This window comes from Cydia fagiglandana, chromosome 3 (genome assembly GCF_963556715.1).
Source record: "Cydia fagiglandana chromosome 3, ilCydFagi1.1, whole genome shotgun sequence".
In the NCBI taxonomy this organism is placed as follows: domain Eukaryota; kingdom Metazoa; phylum Arthropoda; class Insecta; order Lepidoptera; family Tortricidae; genus Cydia; species Cydia fagiglandana.
In genome coordinates, this window is record NC_085934.1 from 21,074,738 (window position 1) to 21,098,440 (window position 23,703).

Genomic DNA, 23,703 nt, shown 5'->3' on the forward strand with positions numbered 1-23,703 from the left:
CAAAAACCCCTGACGCCTCTAATACGCTCCCATAGCCTCTTGAACAGACATCTTTATTACCCACGTCGCTTACAAGTGTTTTTGATAAATCGTAAGTATGTCATGTAAGCGCCCATTATTTTCAATTTACCAATAACATCACCTGAGCGTCGACACGGCGATCCTGACTGTCACACGTCCTCGTGTGCAATGTGCAATAAGACATTTAATAGTCATTATGACAATTCAGCAAATTTTAATTCAACTTTACCGTTCGGCTATTCTGCCACTAATATCACTACAGATCACTAAGATCTATTCTGCTATTAAAATTACTGCAGATCACTAAGATCCATTTGTCTATTAATATCACTATAGATCACTATGTACTCGTATCATACATTCGGCAATTAATATCACTACGGATTCTAACTTTCGACGAACGATCGGCGAAGATTCGACCTAACTAACGAAGGTTATTCTGCCATGAATATCGTTAAGAGTACAAACATAAATAATCAATAAAATGCTCGAATCGAATGAACTCTTGCACAAATACAAGCAACAAGCAACAAAGAACAGTTTGAGTATCTATATTTTCTTATAAGAACATCATCAATATCATTTAAATTACGTTGATCAAGACAACACCTCGTTGTTAAATCATTTATGTGACTTCTCAAATAGCACTATGGCCCACACCACATCTGGGCACTACCACTGCAAGTCTACAGGCACCAAGGCTTGTACTTAATGTCACTGTCTCTCATAGTCATTGTCACACGGCACACGTACCGTAGCCACATGGTCCACTGACCACGTCCGTCACAAAGCTGTCATGTCTCACCGTCTCAGTACCTGTGGCACCACGGCCACAACATATGTGACACACCTTGTCACGTCGCAACAAGTGTGGTACACCGACCACGTCCATCATAAGTCACAAAGATGTCATGTCTCAACTATCACATCTCAACTCTCAATACATAGTCTTAATACCTGTGACACACCGGCCACAACACACGTGACACACATTGTCACATCACAACACATATGGTCCACTGACCACCATCACATCCAGCAGCACCCAGGCCACTTCCAAAGTGATACACCGATCACTCCAACGGTTCCACACAGGAACCCAAACCACGCCACACAAGGCATCAACACCACCACGGGTATCATCATCATCATCATCATCCCTAACACTATGTATCATCACCTGTGGTCGCCGCGCAGCCTCCTTTACCAAACACATTTTCACTAAATATGCGTGAGAATATATTTGATTCGGGTATGTGACCTACGATCGACCGACAAGCTAGACACAAAGTGATGCACCTACTTAAGTCACTAAAGTCATCAATACTCAAATGACTCTTAGTTCTCACTCTCTAAAATAACTTTGCATTGAAGTCACATAAACCAACTGAATTTCAGTTCCAATCTTCAGCCATCCAAATTATTCAAAGATTTAACATTCTTATGCGTCGACAATGGCTATAACTGACTATTCTTTGTTACTTGGTCTCAGCAAAAAAAAAATACAAAGCATTTACTAGCAGCTCAAACCAGGAATCGAACCTGTAGTATTCACGTTAGATTAGCATTTTCAATGTCTCGAAAACTTTATTTACGTAGCATTAAAAATGTAACCAGAAAACGCAAAAAGTTCATTCTGTAAGATTCATTAAAATTACTAATTATTAGAAACAGATTTAATGAAATAAAGAGTTGAATAATCATTGGTAATCTATAATTTAATAAATTTAAAAGTAACGTGATTGATAGTTGACCTTTGTAAATAAAAGGTAGTTGGAAGAAAGAATAAAAGACGACTGGCATGGCGGTTAACGGGCATTCGGTTACGGGCAGAGGTGAAGGGAGGACGATTGTGAAGTGAGAGGATTGGAGATTGAACTGTAACGGAATATTGTGATCAAGAAATATATTGCTGTTATGAAAGAAGGAATTTTTATTATACATCAGAAGTGGTAAGTACCTACAAGTCACTATGGTATTTCTGATATTAATATTAGAACTGATTGAGTTAAATCTTAATTACCCAATTAATTTGTTACAATAGTAACAGTGGTGTAAAATTATTATGATTATATACCTATACATATATTAGTAACACTTATATTGGTTGTTGTTTAGTTGAAATTAATTATCATTTCATATTTCCTATGTTAGGAAGTTTATGTTTAACGGGCGCTTAGAAACAAAGACACCGTTAATTTTATCAAGAACAAAATAATTGGGTAAACCCATTTCGGCCTATTCGTTCACTCGAGAGCAATTATACTGCAAGTTTTCTCTTCAAGACCAACAGTTAGGTTTTTTTAGTGTTTGCTGTAATGCCTATCCATAATATAATTAAAGCATTCGTTACATCGCGGGTAGCGTGAAACCTTTGGAACACCGTTTTATTTTGAATAGTTCGGATACGTTTATGATTATTTACAGATGTAGATCGAATTCTTTTAGTCTATGTATGTACCGCTTATTTGGTTACAACTTTTACCATATTTTCAATATATCACTTATCAATACGTCAGTATTATATAGCGGGGTTAAGTGTTTTCCGTTTCTGGATTTGGGTCCGTGCCGGATACTGGAACCGTGCCGGATGCATACCTGATTTGTGCCGGATGAGTTCCGGATCCATGCTGGATTCGTACCGGATCTGTGCCGGATTGGTACCGGATCTGTGCCGGATTGGTATCGGATCAGTGCCGGATCCCAAATTTGTTCTAGATTCCTTTTCTGTACCAGTTCTAGAATTTTCTCGTTTCGAAAAGCCTGTGTTCCGGATCCGTACCGGGATAGGGATCTGTTTTAAACGTCCCGCATTTAGACCCCGGAAGCAGTAAATAAATAAATAAAACAGTTGAATTTAGCTTAATAAGAACAATTTATATTTGTCTACTATTAACAACCCAAAGATTTAGAACTCTTCCATTGCTGGTGTTGTTTTCGAGTTCCAGACTATGGACCATGAGAAAAAAAAAAAACATCCAGGCGGCGCTCGAAAACTCCTGAGCGTGACCGAAAATCGAAATCTGATGATGGACAAGAACGTCGAAGCCGAAGTCGCAGGGAACAACAGGCGGAGTCGCAACCGGCGAAGCCGCAGCAGCGGCAGACACGGCCGAGGCAATGAGAGATGGCTTCGAAGATCAACACGGAAGGACAACGGCCAGGATCGCTTTCACGTGGAAGCCGCACAGGACAGGAACGGATGGCTTGTATATCTTTGTCGTCTTCAGTTGTAGATTTTAATAGATGTCGTTTATTGCTTAAACTGCGAATATTTTGGTACAGTATCCTTGGTTTTAAGAAGTTCGTTGCAAAGCTGCTGATTGCTGTTGATCAATTCGTCAATTGTGGTTGGTGCAACTGACGCTTAAGTGGCAAGTAAATAACGATATGATGAAAATACCTACATATGATGATAAGTATAATATTATCGAATTATAAAATTTCTGGATTATTTTAATTAATGAGTTACGGATTAATGAGTTACGGATTAATGAGTTACGGATTAATGAGTTACGGAGTAATGAGTTACGGATTAATGAGTTACGGATTAGCGAGTTACGGATTAATGAGTTACGGACTAATGAGTTACGCATTAGTGAGTTACTGGATTGATCAGTTACTGGATTGATCAGTTACTGGATTGATCAGTTACTGGATTAATCAGGTACTGGATTACTGGATTAAGCAGTTAATGGATTATAGAGTTAATGGATTATAGAGTTATTGGATTATCGAGTTATTGGATTATTCAGTTGAGTTATTGGATTATTGAGTTGAGTTTTATTGATTTGAGTTATTGGATTATTGAGTTGAGTTTTATTGAGTTGAGTTTTATTGAGTTGAGTTTTATTGAGTTGAGTTTTATTGAGTTGAGTTTTATTGAGTGGAGTTTTATTGAGTTGAGTTATTGGATTATTCAGTTGAGTTATTGGATTTATTCAGTTGAGTTATTGAATTATTCAGTTGAGTCATTGGATTATTTAGTTGAGTTATTTGATTATTGAGTTGAGTATAGGATTATTTAGTTGAGCTATTGGATTATTTAGTTGAGTTATTAGAGTATTTAGTTGAGTTATTGGAGTATTTAGTTGAGTTATTGGATTATTGAGTTATTGGACTATTGAGTTATTGGATTATTGAGTTATTGGATTATTGAGTTATTGGATTATTGAGTTATTGGATTATTGAGTTATTGGGTTATTGGGTTATTGGGTTATTGGATTATTGGATTATTGGATTATTGGATTATTGGATCATTGGTTCATTGGATCATTGGTTCATTGGATCATTGGATCATTGGATCATTGCATTATTGGATTATTGGATTATTGAATTATGGAATTATTGAATTATTGATTATTGAGTTATTGGATTATTGAGTTATTGGACTATTGAGTTATTGGATTATTGAGTTATTGGACTATTGAGTTATTGGATTATTGAGTTATTGGATTATTGAGTTATTGGATTATTGAGTTATTGGATTATTGAGTTATTGGATTATTGAGTTATTGGGTTATTGGGTTATTGGATTATTGGATTATTGGTTCATTGGATCATTGGTTCATTGGATTATTGGTTCATTGGATCATTGGATAATTGGTTCATTGGATCATTGGTTCATTGGATCATTGGATCATTGGATCATTGGATCATTGGATCATTGGATTATTGAATTATTGGATTATTGAATTATTGGATTATTTAATTAATGGATTATTGAATTATTGCATTATTGGATTGTTGAATTATTGGATTATTGAATTATTGCATTATTGGATTGTTGAATTATTGGATTATTGAATTATTGAATTATTGAATTATTGAATCATTGAATTATTGAATCATTGAATTATTGAATTATTGAATTATTGAATTATTGAATTATTGAATTATTGAATTATTGAATTATTGAATTATTGAATTATTGAATTATTGAATTATTGAATTATTGAATTATTGAATTATTGAATTATTGAATTATTGAATTAAAGAATTATTGAATTAAAGAATTAAAGAATTATTGAATTAAAGAATTAAAGAATTAAAGAACTGATACTGATACTGATACTAGGGGCAACTCCAGCCAGCAGATCCTGCAGCAAGGACTAGGAAGAGGAGACTACAGGGGGTAGGCGAAGTTGAGGCAAATAGTCCTGTAAGCTCGCATGACTCTGCTGATTCAACCTAAGCGGCATCGAGTCAGTGGAGGTGTCAGCGTCACCTCACACCGGCTAAGCCTCAAACGCGAAATCAAACAAAGTACGCGCGCAAACCAGCTTATTACGCAACAACCCCTGCCACCCCTCCGTAGGCGCCCGCAGCCTGCCCGAGACACCGGAGCACCCAGTAGATAGGACAGGAGTGTAGGGTTTGCAGTCAGGATAGTAGGAGAGACGGGAGATTTTCAGCCGACCCGAATACAAGGCATCGTAAAGTCAGCATGGGGTAGATAGATACTATACTTGGTGTGTAATAAATATTAGGTGTGAGGATGTGTGACTGCATTATGACCCTCCCCTTTTCCCCTCCTTTGTAGAAACCTGGATAGCCCCGTCGTTATTACGTTATCTTGGATAGTAAATCAAATCATTAGCTGCGCTCTCGCCTTAGTGTTTCTTCCTGCGAAGTTCTGGGGATTCCGTATTACTACTGCTGTAGATTCGATTTTCTTCTGGTTCTGATTAATTGATTTGTTGTCTGTCTTTCTCAAGACTATGACACAAACAGTCCCGAGGTGCGTTGTCAATGTAGGTCGACTACCGCCGCGCCGTAACATTCACCCGTAGTTATTGAGTCTATGTATATTCCCTGTTTTCTTGCGAGAATGAAAAACGAAGGTAGAAGTCACTAGTTTCTTGATTGACGACCAAGTATACAGACTATTACAGACGTAGCGTAGCGTATGGTGAGCTTTAGTAAGGTGGACGAAGAATTTTGTTGAAGAATCTGTTGGTATAATGGTTTGATGTTTGTTATCTGTGGAGACGGCTTTTCTTTGCATCCAGTGACTTGGCCTTCACTTGTAACTCAATCTACTTAAAAATATTTAATTCTACCAAAATAGAGGCACGCTTCGAGCCCCAGAAGACTGCACACTGCTCACTTAAATAAACAAACACTCATTCATTAAATTTCAGAATAAAACACAAAACTAAATATCAATTCACTAAATTAGCTATGCCCTATAAATATCTGCCTATTTCGCGGAAGACTTTAACTACACAATAAGTAGATAATATATGTATTAAAGGGTATGTCCTTGCACTTATAAGTACGTATATTTAACATTATTAATGGTAACATTCCATTTGTAGCATTTCCGCAGCTGCACTACCGGTACTGAACGCGTCGCTGTCATTGTCAATTTCCATAGTAAAATGAACAGTAGTGCAGCTGTCGTTGGAAATGGACTGTCACCTTAACACCAACCAGACTCAAGTCACTTAGCACGCACAGTAATTCTGTAGTTTCACTATCACACACCACACAAGATCATTTTACAGCATACCTACTGTACCTATTTTCAATTGGCTAGCTTGCAAAAATGCCTTTGTAGATCTGGTCAGTTGTTCGTTCGGCTTTCTGATCGGCTGTCTATCCAGCTGTTCTCTTCTCCGCGGGCCGCACCTCCCTACCGACCCTCGTAAAATCCTGAGAAGCTTCAGCAAACCTGTGCAATGTTTGTCCATTTAGTCTTTTAAACAATCTTCAAAGTGGCAGAGTCGTGGTTCTGGGGTCATTGGGTCCGCTAGTTAGGTAATAATTATTTTATTTGTCTAACGTAGGTATTTGCTCGTTTAATGACTGCCTATTTAAAAGTTTCAGCCAAGTCGATAAAGGTCCTGTAGGTAAAGACAATAGCGCAGCGGGGCGGACAAAGAAGAGAACCCTTGCATCCATAGAGCCGTGCGTAATGGACAATGGTTTATGGTTTCCGTATTTTTGACAGAGTGTTTGCCAGATGCGTGTAACCATTAAAACAATTACGTTACGTTTTTTTTTAAAGTAACTTGTTACTTTGTCCGTTTTCTTTTTAGGAAGAAATTTGTTATTGCTCAATGAAATAAATGAACAATACTTTTGTGTTATCGGAATTGTTGAGATTACCCCAACAGAACGGCATCTTGCTTTTATGTGACCGGTATCTTTCCCATGGTATTTATTTCGAGGCGTACACTTAAGTAATAGACTAATATAGTTATGCCTAATGTTGCGAGTGAGTAAAAAACTATGACCAATCCTCCTCGCCAATGACCATAATGACCATGCGGACACCAAGCAACACATGGACCCTATAATTACCTACATACTTCTTACTCCCTAATAATGTCCCTATTTCGTGTATTCTAGAAAACTAGTGAAACAGTAAATGTAACTTAGTGTAATGTGAGTAGGTATATTAATTACCAACTATTAGGTATGTATTACCTAGCTAAGTAAGGTAAATGAAGGTCCCACTGCATGTATTTTTCAGCTACTTTTTGGCTTTTTGGCCCCAAGCATTGCAAATATTCTATCGTCTTCCTTATAATTAAGTTAAATATGTATACGAATTATTGACTACTTATTCGCTATTTTCCTTATTCTAAATATTCTAGCGTTTTCATAAGTGTTATTTTCAGATAGGTTCAGTTTATTATAGGTGGTAACGTGAATAGTAAAGCGTGAATCTAGACTCAGCTACTTATACTCGCTTTTTGGCCTTATTCTGAATATACCTATCCTGGAGGTTTTCAAGGATAGACAGGACTTGTAGCCGGCGGATAAATATATTCTACCTTAATTGTATAATCTGGTGGGGACCAGTGTGCTGTATTTGGCTTACTCTAGGGTTTTCCTATGTGTGCCTAGTAAACCTAGTCGCTAGATATGTTCAGATTATAAATTAGTGTCTTAGTAACTAAGTGGTTTTATGAGGTTGGGGTCGTGTTGTATTCAGCTAGGAACATAGTCGTTACTTGGCCTAATCTAAGGTTCTACTGTTTACCTTTTTGTGATTGCGGGCTAGATATCTACGTTCAATATATGACTCCGTAACTTATTGGGTTATTAACTTACGGAGGTCAAGGTCACGCTGTATTCAGCTGCTTAGTCGCTAATTTGTTTTATTCTAAAAATTCTAGTCTTCCTACGTGTGATTGCAAGATACGTTTAGTGGGGTGAGTTAGAAACTTAATTAGTGCTTGAATAATAGTAATTAAAAGTAATGAGGTTCGTTAAGTTTGTGCTGTATACCTATTCAGATACTTAGGTTGCCTACATATGTCGCGTAGGTACTTAGGCTTAGGGCTTGAGCACGTCTAGCCTTTATGAACCTATTAGTGCTTAAGAATAACAGAGTAGGAACGGTCTCACCAAATTTGACTGTGATGTAGTACGGATACTACGGATACGGATGGAGGTCGCTTGAATCACTGTTGCAGGCGCGATCAAGATCATGCGCTCGTGGCGGTTGGCGTGGACACGGCTCGCACTCACTTAGTTTGACGCACTGGTAGGCGGAAAAATTATATGACCGGGTTCACTGATATATAAACTTATAAACACTGTCCTGTCACGAAAGGTTGAAATTTGGAATTAGGTAAGTAAGAACGCGTCGCGAGAGCTTTGGTTAGCGCGCGTCGGTACTTAGATGTTTGTGCCGCGATTGCACAAGCATCTGGCGATGGGTGACTATTGTTCGATGGGATTTTAACGCGTTTATGAGACTCCTTTGTTTGACCCGGGCACGTCCGTTCACCACCGCATCCCAAACCCAGAAGAAAGAACTAAAGAATTAAAGAATTAAAGAATTAAAGAATTAAAGAATTAAAGAATTAAAGAATTAAAGAATTAAAGAATTAAAGAATTAAAGAATTAAAGAATTGAAGAATTAAAGAATTAAAGAATTAAAGAATTAAAGAATTAAAGAATTAAAGAATTAAAGAATTCAAGAATTCAAGAATTAAAGAATTAAAGAATTATTGGCTTATTGAATTATTGAATTAAAGAATTATTGGATTATTGAATTATTGAATTATTGAATTAAAGAATTATTGGATTATTGAATTATTGAATTAAAGAATTATTGGATTATTGAATCATTGAATTATTGAATCATTGAATTATTGAATTATTGAATTATTGAATTATTGAATTATTGAATTATTGAATTATTGAATTATTGAATTATTGAATTATTGAATTATTGAATTATTGAATTATTGAATTATTGAATTATTGAATTATTGAATTATTGAATTATTGAATTATTGAATTATTGAATTATTGAATTATTGAATTATTGAATTATTGAATTATTGAATTATTGAATTATTGAATTATTGAATTATTGAATTATTGAATTATTGAATTATTGAATTATTGAATTATTGAATTATTGAATTATTGAATTATTGAATTATTGAATTATTGAATTATTGAATTATTGAATTATTGAATTATTGAATTATTGAATTATTGAATTATTGAATTATTGAATTATTGAATTATTGAATTATTGAATTATTGAATTATTGAATTATTGAATTATTGAATTATTGAATTATTGAATTAAAGAATTATTGAATTAAAGAATTAAAGAATTAAAGAACTAAAGAACTAAAGAATTAAAGAATTAAAGAATTAAAGAATTAAAGAATTAAAGAATTAAAGAATTAAAGAATTAAAGAATTAAAGAATTAAAGAATTAAAGAATTAAAGAATTAAAGAATTAAAGAATTAAAGAATTAAAGAATTAAAGAATTAAAGAATTAAAGAATTATTGGATTAAAGAATTAAAGAATTAAAGAATTATTGGATTATTGGATTATTGAATTATTGAATTATTGAATTAAAGAATTATTGGATTATTGAATTATTGAATTAAAGAATTATTGGATTATTGAATTAAAGAATTAAAGAATTATTGGATTATTGAATTATTGAATTATTGAATTATTGAATTAAAGAATTATTGGATTATTGAATTAAAGAATTATTGGATTATTGAATTAAAGAATTATTGGATTATTGAATTAAAGAATTATTGGATTATTGAATTAAAGAATTATTGGATTATTGAATTATTGGATTATTTAATTAAAGAATTATTGGATTATTGAATTAAAGAATTATTGGATTATTGAATTAAAGAATTATTGGATTATTGAATTAAAGTATTAAAGAATTATTGGATTATTGAATTAGAGTTAAAGAATTATTGGATTATTGAATTAAAGAATTAAAGAATTATTGGATTATTGAATGAAAGAATTAAAGAATTATTGGATTATTGAATTAAAGAATTAAAGAATTATTGGATTATTGAATTAAAGAATTATTTGATTATTTAATTAAAGAATTAAAGAATTATTGGATTATTGAATTAAAGAATTAAAGAATTATTGGATTATTGAATTAAAGAATTATTGGATTATTGAATTAAAGAATTATTGGATTATTGAATTAAAGAATTATTGGATTATTGAATTAAAGAATTATTGGATTATTGAATTAAAGAATTATTGGATTATTGAATTAAAGAATTATTGGATTATTGAATTAAAGAATTATTGGATTATTGAATTAAAGAATTATTGGATTATTGAATTAAAGAATTAAAGAATTATTGGATTATTGAATTAAAGAATTATTGGATTATTGAATTAAAGAATTAAAGAATTAATGGATTATTGAATTAAAGAATTAAAGAATTATTGGATTATTGAATTAAAGAATTATTTGATTATTGAATTAAAGAATTAAAGAATTATTTGATTATTTAATTAAAGAATTAAAGAATTATTGGATTATTGAATTAAAGAATTAAAGAATTAAAGAATTATTAGATTATTGGATTTTTGAATAAAAGAATTATTGGATTATTGAATTAAAGAATTATTGAATTATTGAATTAAAGAATTATTGGATTATTGAATTAAAGAATTAAAGAATTATTGGATTATTGAATTAAAGAATTATTGGATTATTGAATTAAAGAATTATTGGATTATTGAATTAAAGAATTATTGGATTATTGAATTAAAGAATTAAAGAATTATTGGATTATTGAAGTAAAGAATTAAAGAATTAATGGATTATTGAATTAAAGAATTAAATAATTATTGGATTATTGAATTAAAGAATTAAAGAATTATTTGATTATTGAATTAAAGAATTAAAGAATGATTTGATTATTTAATTAAAGAATTAAAGAATTATTGGATTATTGAATTAAAGAATTATTGGATTATTGAATTAAAGAATTAAAGAATTATTGGATTATTGAATTAAAGAATTATTGGATTATTGGATTTTTGAATTAAAGAATTATTGGATTATTGAATTTTTGAATTAATAGATTATTGAATTAGTTATTTGCTATGGATGGAGGCACGGATATATGGTAATGATAAAAAAAAAAAAAGACGGAAATAGAGGATGTTATGTTGTGATGAGTCACGTTTGTGTCATGAGAGTGATTCAGTAAGTAGCACATTAAAAAAATAAAAATGGAATCAAAAAAAAAAACAAGAGAAATAATGTGCTACACGTAAAATTTGATTAAAAAAATGGTATGTTGTGAGACACGTTTGTGTCATGAGAGTGGAAAAAAAAAAACGGAATAAAAAAAAAACACGAGAAATAATGAGTAAAAAAAAAAAAAACATAGCAGTCGAATATGTTAAGTAATGTACTTTATATGTATTGATGCATAAAAAAATATGATATATTGTTGTATAATTATTGAATAGAAACTTATATATTTAGATGGATTTATTGGATTTGAAATTATTATGCGAAGATATAGATTAATTCAATAAATAATAAGAAAAATGTATATAGACAGACAAAGAAATTGTATTAAATGGGTAATAAAGCATTAATAATTTTCTTACTGAATGCCCGATGATTTGACATGCCGAGTGTAAGATTAGATGACAGACGCGATTAGTATGACTGTGCATGAGGACATGCACAATGTCAGGAAGGGCGAGTGTAAGATTCATTAAAATTACTAATTATTAGAAACAGATTTAATGAAATAAAGAGTTGAATAATCATTGGTAATCTATAATTTAATAAATTTAAAAGTAACGTGATTGATAGTTGACCTTTGTAAATAAAAGGTAGTTGGAAGAAAGAATAAAAGACGACTGGCATGGCGGTTAACGGGCATTCGGTTACGGGCAGAGGTGAAGGGAGGACGATTGTGAAGTGAGAGGATTGGAGATTGAACTGTAACGGAATATTGTGATCAAGAAATATATTGCTGTTATGAAAGAAGGAATTTTTATTATAATTCTCTCAAAAAAAAAAACAGCAAATTATATTATTGGAAAGTGCTGATTTAGAAGTTTAGAACCTAAGCAAAGAAATATCACGGCATTTCATTAGTTGTTAAAATACTCAAAGGTTTTTATTTTTTTTTATAGTTAGGTATTGATTAAATGTACCTATCAAGAATAATGTTTTTAAGATTTTTATACTAACAACGTTATTGATTAATGATCTGAAACTAACGTTTTTTTGTTCGTGTTTTTGCCGTCTCTCCAAAAGCGTATTCTACAATTTTTTTATTGCCAAACAACGTTATCAAACAACGTCAATTGGTGTCATCTTGACGACCAAAAAAAGACTCGGCCCAAATCATTGGGTACTCCAAAAGACAAACAACAACACTTGTGCAAGTTGTGCAACATTCTGCCATAAACAAAAAAAAACAGCAGGTAGGCACCCGCAATGGACCCACTCCATTTAACATCACTCCCGGAGTTCAATGCTGTACGTATTTCACTGATTCATCGCCAAAATACTTTAGACTCTATTTTAATCGATAATAAGACTTGTATTCTTCACAGAAATGGGAGTTTTAATTTATCGGTTGTAATACTTTGACTATACGTCGATAAGTAATGTGTTGTAAGACATGCCTATACCAAAATAATCAGATTGAAGGCTTCAGTCTCAATTTACGTACTTACATCTTTAATTGAAAACCAGGTGACTAAGTAGCTTCAGTCGCCATAAAAACAATTACCTTACAAAAGGTTACTTATCGAATAACTTCAATCCATACATTGACATTACAAGATCTCATTGCTCTTGCATCATGCTTCCGTATTATCCGAGTTTATCAAAACCAAAATACCAGTCAGATACTTAAGAATGGACCAAACTCTTTTTATCGATAACTATGCGAGCTACTCGTAAAGTCCATAAAATGATGGATGGGGGGACAATCAACTGTTCAGTCGAAACATTCAAAACAATATCAAACTAATTCTTTTAAAAATCAATTTTCAACCAATATCCGTTAATTTAAACAACAACTTAATCATTCTTTAGTTTGCTACGAAATGTCTCTTTATAACGTAGTAACTACGTATCAATCGCTTAAAATTAAGCATTGCATTATGAATTAACGGATTAAACGACAAATTAACTTCAATGTTTCTTTTAGTTTTTAAAGTAGGTACTTATACTAAAAGCGGATTCCACAACAGGCTATAAAAAGCAACAATTTCGTAATTTGCAAATACGCAATTTAAATACCTCATTCAAAACCTCCAGTCTAGAAATAGACAAAATATTAGTAGCTAATTAGGAATCCCATATTATCTTAATAGTGTTAGCTCAAATTCGAGTTTTTAATAAATTCAATAAAATATTTCATCGTTCACTTCAAAATATGGAACAGAATCGAGGGCAAATAGAAACCGGTAGGCACGTAAGAATAGGCGGACTTATTGCCAAACGCCGATCTTCTCCAGGCAAACGGATTCAGACAGGGAAATGGCAAACGAAGATAATTACTCTTCAATCGTTATGTTAAATCTCTATCGCAAATGATTTCAAATTTAATTTCAGGTTCACTCATATGTTTTCTCCATTAATCACCATAATTATAAAAACAACGACTAATTGTCTTGGAAAATTATTACAAACTCTCCAAATAGGCTACACACTATATCACCGTTGGACAAATGCCACAACGTTTTTAAGTAGAGATGAAGTACTCGATTCAATTTCACAATAAATACTCAAGAATAACATCTCCGCTTATACGTAAAACGGAAAAATTCACTTTCAACCTCATGCAGGCAAATTAACGACATGAATGATACATCATCAAGGTAACAATCATAAATCATAATGGAACGAACTGACCCGATTTGATGTCCAGGACACTCCAAACAGGATTTACAGGAAACCACCAGTTTCACCGCATATTAACTTTGCACCTTACGTCTTTGCACAATTGAAATATTCACTTTTCAGTTCATAATTACACGATAAGTATCACAAATCACAACATTCACAATGCATCGAATTTTTACTGTTCAGTACCCCGCAGTACTTTCGCGTTACGATCCCACGATCTGATGTCGGGGCTTAATGTAGGTTTAGGTATTCAGGAATGGCTAGATGCACTAGGTAGTACATCCGTAGGGCGTAGATAATTAACGCGAGAACAAGTACGCGAGGCGTAATGCAGTCTCTATTGCTACTGTCCGACCAGATTGAGATTCAATCCCAGAGTGACGCCAGCTTGCAGCCTGGCGATCCCACTCACTTTAGTCCACAAAAACCATAAGCTAATTAATTATCAAACAGAGCAATTTCCGAGAACACATTCAGACGTTGCAAAAACCCCTGACGCCTCTAATACGCTCCCATAGCCTCTTGAACAGACATCTTTATTACCCACGTCGCTTACAAGTGTTTTTGATAAATCGTAAGTATGTCATGTAAGCGCCCATTATTTTCAATTTACCAATAACATCACCTGAGCGTCGACATGTATATATAATATATCTTATAAACGAAAATATACAAAACGCAATGCATACGGCAATTAACACATTCATTGCCACCCAGCCAAACAAGACGTCCGCGCCCACAACAATTTCGTCATATAAAGCAGTAGTACCACGATCCTGACTATCGACTCACCCGGCTTGGGAAGGAAATCATAAAATACCCGATAGTCTGGTTATCGGCACTGAATGTTGAAAAAATACGGCATAGAAAGTAATTCTTACCGGGTGTATGTAAATAGCGTCATATCTCGAAGAGACCTCCTCTAAATACTCCAAGTCCTGGTTCTGGTGCGTGGTCTCAAGTAACTCGAAGACCGACGGCGAGTGCATGGTGTTCAGTTCTTCTTTGGTGGCCGCCCGGGGTTCGAACTGTTTGCACTGCTCTATCAGGTTCAGTTCTTGGCACCTGCGATTATGGTAGTTTAATTTCTATGATTATATTTCCCGAAGTGGATGGAACACTCAGTCAATATAACAGTTTTGAATGATTCATGGTTAGTCTATCTACTTTCGAGTGTTTATTTGCGATAAATTGATAGTAAAACTTTGTTTTATACAGAAATCAGGCAAAAAAAAACGTTTTATTTCTTATCAATGAAATACCAAAATAATATTTTTTGCTTGATTTCTGTATAAAGTTTTACTATTGTAGGCACACATGAATAGCTACCTATTTTAGCGCAAATAAACATTTGAAAGTCGACAGATGCGCACATTAGGTATGTACGCATACGCATATTTATGTAGTAATAGTGTGTATAGTTCGTAGCTTCCTAATAGAGCCCGACGGCTAATCCTATTGTCTATTGTTAAGTAAAACCGCTCGTGCCACGTGCCACAACCACCTGCATAAAAAATCGTACGTTCACTTTACCCAAGAAATTAAATTACAACTCTTATAGAAATTGCTATAAGATTCAAAATGAACTAATTTTGTTACGATGTGTGTGGTCCGAATCAACTCGCCGGCACCCATTACTTCGGTTACTGAGTGCCGGCGAGTCGAACGCTACAGAACCAGTCTAAAATGTGTCATCGAGATGCGTAACAAAGGCGCGTTATCGGAGAGCGCACCTACACTGGTTTTTTTAGCGTTGGACTAGCCCGCGCTCAGGTGCCAAATAGAATAATGGAGACCCTTTTTTGCAGGTAAGTAGCACATGCGGTTTTACTTAACAATAGACAATAGGATTAGCCGTCGGGCTCTATTAGGAAGCTACGAACTATAATTATACTTAATACAACGCAATTGTTTTTTGTATGGAAAGCGAACCACCATAAGGACCATCCATCATGTTTCTCTCTCGTATGTAATATGGAAAAGCGCCCTCTACCTTTACCTTCCCCATAAAAAATACCTATTAATGACGCTAGTCAATCTCTCTGGGCACTCCGGATAGTTGTCATCCCAGAGGCAGCGGTGCTCCGCCATGCGAGGCTCTGTCACGAAGCCGGTAGGCCCCTTCACTTTGGTCTTGGAGTCCATCGCCTGTTGATTCAAAGATTGATTAAAAAGAAGCTAGAGGGAATATCAAATGGCAGTGAAGCGACAAAGAGAAGAAAGATCACCTTAAACAAAACCCAATTGCCAATTATTAGAAATTAACTAAAACAAAATCATGACTTCTTTATTTTGCAATCTATGCCCTTTCATATTCATCGTATTCTTCTTATTCCTCGCGCTATCCCAGCATTTTGCCACGGTTCATGGGAGCCTGAGGTCCGCTTGACAACTAATCCCATGATTTGACGTAGGCACTAGTTTTTACGAAAGCGACTGCCATATGACCTTCCAACCCTAAAGTAGGCTTATTGGGATTGGTCTGGTTTCCTCACGATGTTTTCCTTCACCGAAAAGCGACTGGCAAATATCAAATGATATTTCGTACTAAGTTCGGAAAACCTCATTGGTACGAGCCGGAGTTTGAACCCGCAACCTCCGGATTAAAAGTCGCACGCTCTCACAGCTAGGCCACCAGCGCTTCTTTATAAAGAATATAAAGTATATTTTTAAAACATTTATAAGGTTGCGGACTGGACGCAAGCCGCGCGGCATTGCGCTGGACCAAAATTAAATATATATAGTCAGACAGTAAAAAGTCTGCAGCGATTTTGATAGCCCACGCAGTGCTAGTGTCATTTTAAACGTCGAACTTCTATGAAATTATGACGTATACATAACACTTACAGTGCGTGGGCTATCAAATCCGCTGCAGACTTTTATCGCTGCGACTATAAACACTAATGTAAGTGAAAAGATTATACTTACAATTTGATAATGGTCCCGTAGCACAGTATCGACACAGTGTTTCTTCTTCTGCTGCGCTCTCCGCTTCACCGAGGCCACTGACGCCGAAGGCTACAAGCATAAGCATATTTAAGGCCCATTTATATAGAATGAGACATCACATAATAATATCGCAGGCTATAATGTTCCTTGATATCTAAGAGACCGAGATTTGCTCGGAAAACATATAATTACTCAAAAATGTGCATTTACTTATTTCATAGAAATCATTAGAGCCGTTTCCGAGATCCGAAATATATGTATAAATAAACAAGAATTGCTCATTTAAAGGTATTAGATTAGATAAGGCAATTCAATCTGCCCAAGAACACAAGCACAAAAATTTAAAATTGAAGTATGACCTGTTTTTTATAATTTTACCTTTCATAGTTTTATTCTTGTCTACTGTTTTTTAAGCTACCCAAGAAGGGAGACCTGTCCCAGTGCTCCAACTGGCGCGGAATAAACTTGCTGCCTGTCTGCTCCAAGGTGCTGTGTAAGGTTCTGCTGAACAGAATGTCGGCCGCTGTCGATTGCAGACTCAGGGATGAACAGAGTGGATTCAGAACGGGACGATCGTGTACGGATCAGATTAACGTCCTGCGCATGATCCTAGAGCAGTGTCATGAGATGAAAAGCGAGCTCCATATCCTGTTCGTAGACTTCGAAAAGGCTTTTGATAGGGTAAAGTGGAGAAGCATATGGCGAATACTGAAGCAAAGGGGAATACCAGTCAAGGTCATAGAAATAATCAAGTGCCTTTATGAGGGATCCACTTGTCGAATAATGCACAGGGGCCAATTGTCAGATCCGATACCCGTCACTGCTGGAGTTAAACAGGGCTGTTTGCTGTCACCATTGCTGTTCCTGATTGTCTTGGACGATGTGATGCGCAGAGTTACCAGTCAAGGGGAAAGGGGGCTGCCCTGGGTCAATGGCAAAACCCTTGAAGATATTGACTTCGCCGATGACCTGTGCTTACTCGCTACGACACAAGACTATCTGCAGTCGAAGACCGATGACCTGGCCGATGCCGCAGGAAGAGAGGGATTGCGTATCAACTGTGCTAAAACGAAAGCTATGCGCCTGCACGCCCAGAATGCAACGCCTATTCTAGTAAACAGGGAGCCAGTTGAAGAAGTAACACAATTTACATATCTGGGAAGTGTTATGAACTAGGGCTCGCGGTCGGGTCCGGGTTTCGGGTACCCGTTGCCGGGGCCCCGTTCTCGTGCTACACGAAACCGGATTTGTGGCCCGTTCGGAACGGATAATTAGGATCCGTGTAATTAAGATCCGTGTACCCGTGTTACCCGTGTGTCCGGATCCACGGATATTAATTACACACGGGTCCGGCCCGTTCTCGACGTATAGTGACGATGACGATCGATCGCGTTCTTTATAATAAAAACAAAGAATCTTATACCTTTAAACGAGCAATTCCATTACATTCAAATACTAAATGTACTATTTAACTAAGCAGACTTGTAACCATTGTTACCAATAAACTTTCATTTTCATTTTATCATTTTCTTTTTTTCAATTTCTATTTTTCGAGCATTTCGGAAATGGCTCTAACGGTTTCGATGAAATTTGCTGGGGGGGGGGGGGCGACAAAAGGAAAAAAAAACAGAACGGCAACAACTAGGTGACCAAATGAAAACAGCTGAACTAAGATTAGAAACTTTGACCGACTGAGTGGCAAACTAAAATCTTAAAAAATCCATTACTGAAAAAAATCCAATTCTTGTTTGTAAAACAGCACGCCTACTTCTTTAACTTTCCAAACAAAAGGTATGCCGGTTAAAATACCTGTGTCAAAATTGCCACGGCTATTTTATTGCATGTGCCGCCCGCAAACCATTATTATCTTAATCTACACGTGTACATTTCTATGAACTTCGCACGAAATAAAAATTATCTAAGTAATAAGTGGGAACGTGAGAAAAAACTAAGAGTTGGACAAAAAAAAGTCTTCAGCGGATTTGATAGCCCACGCAGTTCATTTCATAAATTAACGTATTGATTTGGTTAAATCTACATTGTAAGCCTATGATTACAGTTCTTATTTAGGTATTTATTATTTTAAGTGTTAGTTGAGATTAAGATTATGTTTAGTTCAATTACCTACATATTAGTAACGTGCAACGTTACATTACAAAGTATGACGTTTAAAATAACTCTTCCACTGCGTGGGCTATCAAATCCGCTGCAGACTATTCTTGGTCTGACTCTAGTATCTTAATATTTATTATAAACCTACATGCTCATTATTTAATCATTTTTACAAGCAGTAACATTTAATATACAATTGGTGTCTCATTTAATATAATCCGACTAAATTACATTTCAGCAACACCTCCATATTTCACAAAATAAAATATCAAGACATTATCCACCAGTATAATACCACCTCTTAAATATTGTTTAAATTCGAACCGGCCGGCCGGGGGAGTCGGTCCGCCGGCGCCGTGTATTCAATACCCGAACGAAGCCGAAGTCCGCGGCTCCGGAGCCGAGCGTAGATCCGGAGCCGAGCGTAGATCCGGAGCCGAACGCACTACACGGGAACGGATCTTGACGGGTTCGTGTAATTCGGAGGCTTAGCACCGCCGGGGCTAAGAACACGGATACACGGGTTGGCGTGTAGCACGGATATCGGGAGCCCTATTATGAACCCCCTGGGAGGTGCAGAAGCGGATGTTGAAGCTCGCATCAATAAAGCCCGCGCCGCATATGCGCAGTTGAAACCCGTATGGACTTCCACAGTCATCACTCGCCGCACCAAGCTAAGGGTTTTCAACTCGAACGTAAAGTCGGTCCTCCTATATGGATGCGAGACATGGCCCGTCAAGCAAGACATAACCAGTAGACTCCAGGTGTTTGTAAACAAGTGTTTGCGGCGAATCGTAGGAGTCTACTGGCCACGGACCATCTCCAATGTTAAACTATGGGAACTGACTGGCCAAAACCCTTTAGCTAAGGAGATACTTCTGCGGAAATGGCGCTGGATAGGACATGTTTTACGAAGGCCAAACAATCACTTATCCAAGCAAGGGCTGACCTGGAAAATTCCCGGAAAAAGAGGACAAGGTCGCCCACGTACCACCTGGAGGCGCACAGTGGAAAAAGAGGCGGCATCAGTTGGCCTCGGCTGGGCGGAGCTGGAAGAGGCCGCGCTGGACCGCGAAGAATGGAAATCCCTTCTGAGAGCCCTATGTCCCTGATGAGGGATAACAGGATATCATCATCATCACTGTTTTTTAAAGGGTCATAAAATCCACTGACTCATCAATGAATGCATGAAAATATTTTATACATTTGTAATGCTGTCCCCCGGCTGAAGGGACAGAATCATCATCATCATCATCTCAGCCTATATACGTCCCACAGGCCTCCTCTCGAGCGCGAGAGGGCTTGGGCGGGTTATTCCCACTAGTTACCACCAAGTTTTTACCAGTGGTAACTACTGGGAATTTTTTTCCCACCTTTTACCACCAATCGGGTTAGTGGTAACTACTGGGAATTTTTATTCCCAGTAGTTACCACCAAAACTTTGTTAGTGTTAAATACTAATAAAAACAGTAGGTATGAATAGTATAAATAGAGTTATTTTGAATTACCTAATAAAATCACTTGAAAAATCATCTAAATGGATTATTAAAATTATACTTTAGTACATAGTATATCATAGTTTTTGTACAAGTACCGGTTAAACTGTTTCAATATTTTTGGTCACTTTTAAGGGAGTTTACTAAAACACTAATCGACTTATAATTATTTATTAAATTACTCTATATATTTATACTACACTATTTATAGTGTTTTTATTAGTATTTAACTCTAACAAAATTTTGGTGGTAACTACTGGGAATAAAAATTCCCAGTAGTTACCACTAAACCGAGTTGGTGGTAACTACTGGGAATTTTTATTCCCAGTAGTTACCAGTGGTAAAAGGTGGGAAAAAAATTCCCAGTAGTTACCACTGGTAACAACTTGGTGGTAACTAGTGGGAATAACCCGCTTGGGCTATAGTCCCCACGCTAGCCCAATGCGGATTGGGGACTTCATATACACCTTTGAATTTCTTCGCAGAAGGGACAGAATAACAACATGAATTAGTTCAGGGATCTCCAAAATTTTTTCGCGCGGGCCACTGTCAGCGGCGCCGAGTAAAGGGGGGGGGTTTATCTGGTTGCTGGGTCGTCGGCGCCGAGGGCTGAACCTGGAGCCTGGCTCCCGCGGGCGGGATTGGAACACTGTCGGCGGGACGGATTGGAACGTTTCGCAGGCCGGATTTGGCCCACGGGCCGAGGTTTAGAGAGCCCTGAATTAGTTGATCGACCCAAAAGTATATAATTAAACTGCACATACAATTTTATGTTATTTGTCTAGTCAAGTTGTAAATCAAAACAAATGTTCTATATTTACTGGTGCAGTGATAATGCCTTCATGTAAATAAACCTGAAGAGGACCATTTTAATTTAGCTCCTAACACAAGGCCATACAGTTCATAAAAGTGATAAGAAATCTGTTGTTTGACTAATGTTTTCAGGATTATGAAGGCAATTACAAGATATAATGCATTTACATTATATGATAACAAAATCTCCATTTTATTTATATTTATCCAAAGATCACAATAAAATCTCAATTTTAAAACTATAAGTTTGTTTTTTTTTGTTTGCCTATATCAAGCTCATAGAATTTGAGGAATTAAAGTAGGATTTATGGGAAAACTGTCTTAGTTAATCCTGAATTCAAGAGTTGTCACAAATGGATATGCACTAATAAAATGGTGCCAACAAATCTATTATATTAAATAAATAATAAACATAACAGCACCAAGCCTGGTGTTATATTCAATATCTTAACTTGTACATTTGTAAAAAAGAAACATACTTTCGACATTTACAATAATTAATTAAATCATATTTGGTCAATGGATGGAATTTTATCATATGATAAAACACACTAATTTATTCATATATATGGTACAAAAACAAGTCAAAAAACAATAAATAAAAATAACTTAAAATTAAACTAAATACAAACTATTCTAAAATAAAATAAAACTAATCTAAACTAAATCTAAAAAAAGGCTCCTGTGGCAAGGTCCCCAAAATGGAATTAAGGTTAAGAGATAAGAACACTTACATGTCTTTACTGATGGACTGAAAGAGCCTACACTGAATTGATAAATACAGAAACAAATGATAAGGACTGTTATCTTTAAGATGAAAATGTTGCCCGAGTGTAATTTTTATTAAATGGAGATAAATTAAAGTTGCCACACTATTGAGATAACATTTACCATAATATCAGTAGAGTTAGACCAAGCTAAGGTGACAGTGATTTTGATAGCCCAGACGGTGAAAGTGTTATGTTTAATGTGAAACTTCTATCAAATTATGTTTACTTAACACACGTACTGTCTGGGCTATCAAATTCACTGCCAACTAAGCTTGGTCTGACTCTAGCTGTAATATTTAAGTACTAAAATACTTCAAAGATACATCCTATGAATTTTCTCTCTATAGAACAAACAGTTAGTGTGAAAAACACAGTAAATAGCTTGCTTTGAAAAACAAATTATATAATTATGACTATAATAACTTACGGCTGAGGCAATTTATTTTAATGGACTTACTTTAGCTCCCGACGACATAGCGCGTGTCTGAATTTTCGCCTTGCGGGCACCATTTCTAGTGACTATGTTTGATGCCGGTGGGGTATTCTTTTTACTATCTCCAGCGGAGCGCCGTGCCTGAGGCTGCTGGGGCGGCGGGGTAGACTAAAATAAAGATTAAAACAATAACAAAATATCTACCCACGTTGCCTGCCAATGAATAATCGAGCGCGCCAACTATAAATACAAGCACATTGTATAAGAAGTAATAAACTCACCATTTTAACTAAATTACTGATATCATTAGTCTGATTCGCTGAAAATTTAATACTATATTATTACGGCCACAACCTACATATCAATTATTTTCAAAGAATGAATACACAAACGACCAATTTTCACAATGACTTATGGCATTTGTTGACAAATGAAGTTGTCACTTTGACTACTAAGCGACCAAATAAAGATGTCCTCCGCATCCAAATCTTAACAGTCCGTAATGTGGATAGAAATAACACCTTGAAGTTATAGTAAAAATTAATATGTAAAACTTAGGGTTCATTATTAACCCAAGTTATTTTATTCATTAGTAGGTATTACTGATCAAATTCTTTGAAGCGGAATATTGTTTCCTACAAGAGTACTTTAACGAAGCCAATATGCAAAAGCTATACATGTACTGTGATTCGGACCTGATTCTTGATAGGGGTTGTTCCAAATTATTGTTTTTTTTCTAATTAATAACTTGCTTAGATGTCACAATCACAATGCAATATTTCTGTATTTTGTTGAAAACATTTTAGTTTCTAAACAGTGTACAATAAAATGATTAATCTAAAAAGCATCTAAAGATATTATAAATTTTATAAGAATACGTTGATCTTTAAAACCCTTTAGTCTTTTTCGAACGTGTTCACAATAATGCTGTCAATGGAAAAATTTTGCATTGCAATTT

The 23,703-nt window shown here is 35.2% G+C and overlaps 1 protein-coding gene across 1 annotated transcript in view; it reads right to left on the bottom strand.

The window, feature by feature from the left end:
* Positions 1-23,167, bottom strand: part of LOC134680364 (histone deacetylase 6) — a 57,327-nt gene extending 34,160 nt beyond the window's left edge. Inside the window, exons 1-5 of the mRNA XM_063539491.1 lie at positions 23,027-23,167; positions 22,770-22,913; positions 17,101-17,190; positions 16,190-16,320; positions 15,054-15,237 (exon numbers count right to left, since the gene is read on the bottom strand). Of these exons, the coding sequence (XP_063395561.1) occupies positions 15,054-15,237; positions 16,190-16,320; positions 17,101-17,190; positions 22,770-22,913; positions 23,027-23,029 (552 nt within the window). The 5' untranslated portion in view covers positions 23,030-23,167. The remainder of the gene's footprint in view (positions 1-15,053; positions 15,238-16,189; positions 16,321-17,100; positions 17,191-22,769; positions 22,914-23,026) is intronic.
* Positions 23,168-23,703: the final 536 nt, after the last annotated feature.